Source organism: Gekko japonicus, unplaced genomic scaffold, assembly GCF_001447785.1.
Source record: "Gekko japonicus isolate JY-2015 unplaced genomic scaffold, Gekko_japonicus_V1.1 scaffold3595, whole genome shotgun sequence".
In the NCBI taxonomy this organism is placed as follows: Eukaryota; Metazoa; Chordata; class Lepidosauria; order Squamata; family Gekkonidae; genus Gekko; species Gekko japonicus.
Window position 1 is genome coordinate 135,434 of NW_015173792.1, and position 3,815 is coordinate 139,248.

Consider the following 3,815-nt stretch of genomic DNA (forward strand, 5'->3'; position numbering starts at 1 on the left):
GGGGAATTTTTTTTTTTTTTTTTGCATTTTCTACACACTACATATATATGGAATGGGGAAAGGAGTACTAATGCCCTATCACTATGGGAAATGGGTCAGGGAAGTCTAAATACATATACTCTACTGGATAAGGGGAGGAAAAACTACCATTCTATTCTAAATCTCCTACTGGATATGGGGAAAGGGTAGAGACTAATACACATCACGATCTAAAAAAGCTTACTTCAGGTCTACAGTTTCTTTAAGAACTACTTTTTTAAAAAGTGCAATCCTAAGGATACTTTCCTGGAAGCAACCCTTACAGAGTAACACGGCACTTATTACTAAGTAGACCTGGATAGGTCGGTACCCTCTGCCCCTTTGCTTTTAGGCAGTTTTCCTTTTCATAAGATCAGTTGGATGAGTTAAAGTTAACTCAGAGCATAATTGTTGTTCAGGATGCTGTTTCTTTGCTGACACAAACTTTTTTAGTAGGAGTCTGATATTACTAACTGCATTTGAGGAGGGCAGAGTTTACCATCTCAGCTCCTTGTGATAAGAGTATTTCTGCTGAGAAACAAATATCTCGTCAACCTTCCACGCTAGATATAAGTTATGACCAGGAGAAGTACTAGAATTTTGCTGCAGCTTACAGTATTGTCTTCTCTCTCACACACACATTTTTTCTTCCCAGTGGACTCATATTAGAGGGAAGAGAATGCTGTTCCACTTTTAAATTAGGCAATGAAACAGTGACATGAAGCTAAAAAATAAAATTCAGGTAATTAAATGACAACTGAGCAATTTCTCTAAAGTAAAATGCTGGCTCAGAAGAGCTACTTCAGAACCTGAGAATAGCTCAGTCTTAAGAACAAGAATCATTGAATTATTTAAACAAATGCAATACTTCCCTTGTTGGAAGCTATAACACTGTCAGGTCTTCATACCAAACTCTGAGCAAGTAGAACCGCTTTAATTCTACCTTATTAGGTGTTATGAACAGCTGATTCACCAAGTATCTCTTACCAAGGCATTAACACATTTCTTTACCCATAGGCTAGGATGCTCTCATGCACTAATGCACTCCAATGGCTACTAGGAAACTTTATCCTTTTCACACTAGAGAAATCTAGATGTCCATTGCATATTAACTGCGAAAGTATAATGGTCTTGGTTAAATTGCTAGAAAATGCAAAAAAAACCTAACACCCAGTTATTTAACAGAAGAGAAGGAATAGTTCTTCAGTTTTCCTCCCATAATAGGCTAGTTTGGCTCTGCCATGCATTCTTTTATAGCAGTTTTGGTGAACTATTAAGAACTATACAGATGCAGTTTGCTCTGTGAAAAAGCACCCAGCATTCCCCATGATCCTAGTTGGCTTTCATATAGCTGTTTCTTTACATTTACTTAGCTAAACACACAGTGCAACAGTCACAGAAAGGACAGTATAAAGATGTCGAAAAGACCATAGCTTACCAATAGCTCAATATTCCCAACAATGCTAGTGGAAGTTTTCAGAAGAAATAACAGGTTTAGCCGCCATCCAAAAAATTATTACCACTCCTTTCCAAACAGGATGACTATGTTTTAACAAACATCATGGGTAAAGGAGCAATCAAGGGCATTTTCCTCCAGCTTTGCTTCATTTCCTGTGTTGTCTGCATATGGTACACTTTATGAAATATATCTTCAGGTTTCAATGCTATGAGTTTTAAACTTCTCCCCAATGATCACCACTAAACAGAAAGTGTAGAGTTCCAAGCTCAGCCAAGGCAAAACCAAACAGCATGATTTTGGAGAGAACTCATTTACAAAAAGGAAGAGGATCGGTAACATTTTGGTCTGCAGTACTCTTTAAGTTCCAAAGGGGAGATCTCAAGGAAACAAATATGCCATTAAAACTGACTGTCCAATGGCCTAACGGAGAAACAAAAGTGAACATTGTTAAGACTGATGATTCAGCTATCTTCTTCGACCCTCAAAACTTGGTTTGTTCAACTAAAGCATGATCCATCACAGCTTCAAAGTCAAGCCTCCATTAATAATACTATGTCCAGTTCACCAAGTTTAAAGAATTTATCCGAATTGCATTTTACATCCTCACATCAAGAGCTTCCTCAAGCCTTTTGAGAAACAAAGCCACAGAAGTTCCCCTTGCATTTCCACAATCACTCAGTAAAATGAACACTTCTGAAAAGTAAACTATAAACGCTTTTGGAAGTGGTTAAGAACATGCATATTCTGTGAAAGTGCTCAAAATCTGTAAATGATTCTTACTACGATGCAGAATCATTAAGCTGGTATTCTCTCGATCGGCTGAAGCATGCTTGAACCCCAGGATCTCTCCATAACCGCTTAATCACTCCTGCTAGCTCAGGAGTCATAACTCCTTCTTCTGCACTTCCAGCCAATACAAACAGCTGACGGGCATCATCCTGCAGAAGAAGGTAAGTATTTCTGTTATGCTATTACCTCATTACCATATATTGCTCAACTATGAGCATCGGAAGTAGTGTTTCTCAGCTGCAGTTTTACAATGGTGTGGCAGACCTTAGCACCCACCAGTGACTCTTTCCTTCCTCAAAAGGCTCCTCCATCTGACAAGCTAACTGCTAGTTGCAGGAACAATTCTTTGATGCACACCACATTAGACAGTTTCAGAGAGTAGCTGTGTTGGTTTGCAGTAGGACGATTAGATTTGAGTCCAGTAGCACTTTACAGACCAACAAGAGTTTCAGGGTATAAACTTTTGAGAATCAAAGCTCCCTTCGTCAGACAGAGTACAGTAGAAGTCTTCTACTCTACACACAGTTACATATAGATTAAGGAAACAAGTTTATTTATACTCCACTGTGACCAAGGGAGCTTTGACTCTCAAAAGCTTATGCCCTGAAACTCTTGTTGGATTCTAAGGTGCTAGTGGACTCAAATCTAATTTTACATTAGACAGTGGACTACACTGACCAGAACCCTCCCCCTCTAAGACAAAGTAAGAAAAACAGTGATGTTTTATACTTTTCTAGGTCTATTTTCCAAAGGCAAACACAGTGCTACATATAGATTAGAGAAACTGGTTTATGAATAGAATAGCTCAATCATGAAGTTCATTGAGATACGAATGGGAACAGTTATAGAAAGAACAACTGATTATGAGAATGAAAATCTTAGTTAACACTCATAACAAAGTTCACAAGAATAAAGGTGGGCAAAATGAACTTTCAGGAAATTAGATATTTACATTTACAATAGCACTACAGACAGAGATTATAGAAATTAAAATACAATTTGTAGAAATAAAAGCTTCACTAACAATGCATACCAAGCTAGCATAAAAAATCATGGAATTAAAATCATTGTTCTCACAGAAGGAAAAGTCACCAATACATACAAAAATCTGTGAAGATCCCAACACGGCATTTTTACACTGATTGTGCATTAATGATCCACAGCCATGGAAAACTGCTGCTTGATCAGTACAAGTTTTCACTCAAACAATTTCTGAATAAAGTTATGGTATGGGCATGGAATGTTATCAGTTCCTTACATACACCCAGGTGCACGCATCCAACTACCACCAACTTGCTACTTATTTTTCACCACCAGTTTTATAGATGAGTATTGCAAACTATTATGATCTGCAGTACTACTGAATTGAGATTAACTTACAGCTCTGGCAACTTCTCCAAAGTCTATTTTTAATCTTCCCATTGCTCTTATTATTGCAATGATAGATTGGATAGTATTGCTGTAGACCACCACTTTGTACTGCTTGCATTCTTCCTCTGAATAGCCATCCTCATGAATAATTCTGAAAAAGAAACAGATTCTAACTAAT

The 3,815-nt window shown here is 37.6% G+C and overlaps 1 protein-coding gene across 1 annotated transcript in view; it reads right to left on the reverse strand.

Moving 5' to 3' along the window:
• GNAI3 (guanine nucleotide binding protein (G protein), alpha inhibiting activity polypeptide 3) overlaps window positions 1-3,784 on the reverse strand; it is a gene marked incomplete at its 5' end in the record, with an annotated part of 14,347 nt that extends 10,563 nt beyond the window's left edge. The window contains 2 exons of the mRNA XM_015423554.1: window positions 2,261-2,415; window positions 3,647-3,784. Of these exons, the coding sequence (XP_015279040.1) occupies window positions 2,261-2,415; window positions 3,647-3,784 (293 nt within the window). The remainder of the gene's footprint in view (window positions 1-2,260; window positions 2,416-3,646) is intronic.
• Window positions 3,785-3,815: the final 31 nt, after the last annotated feature.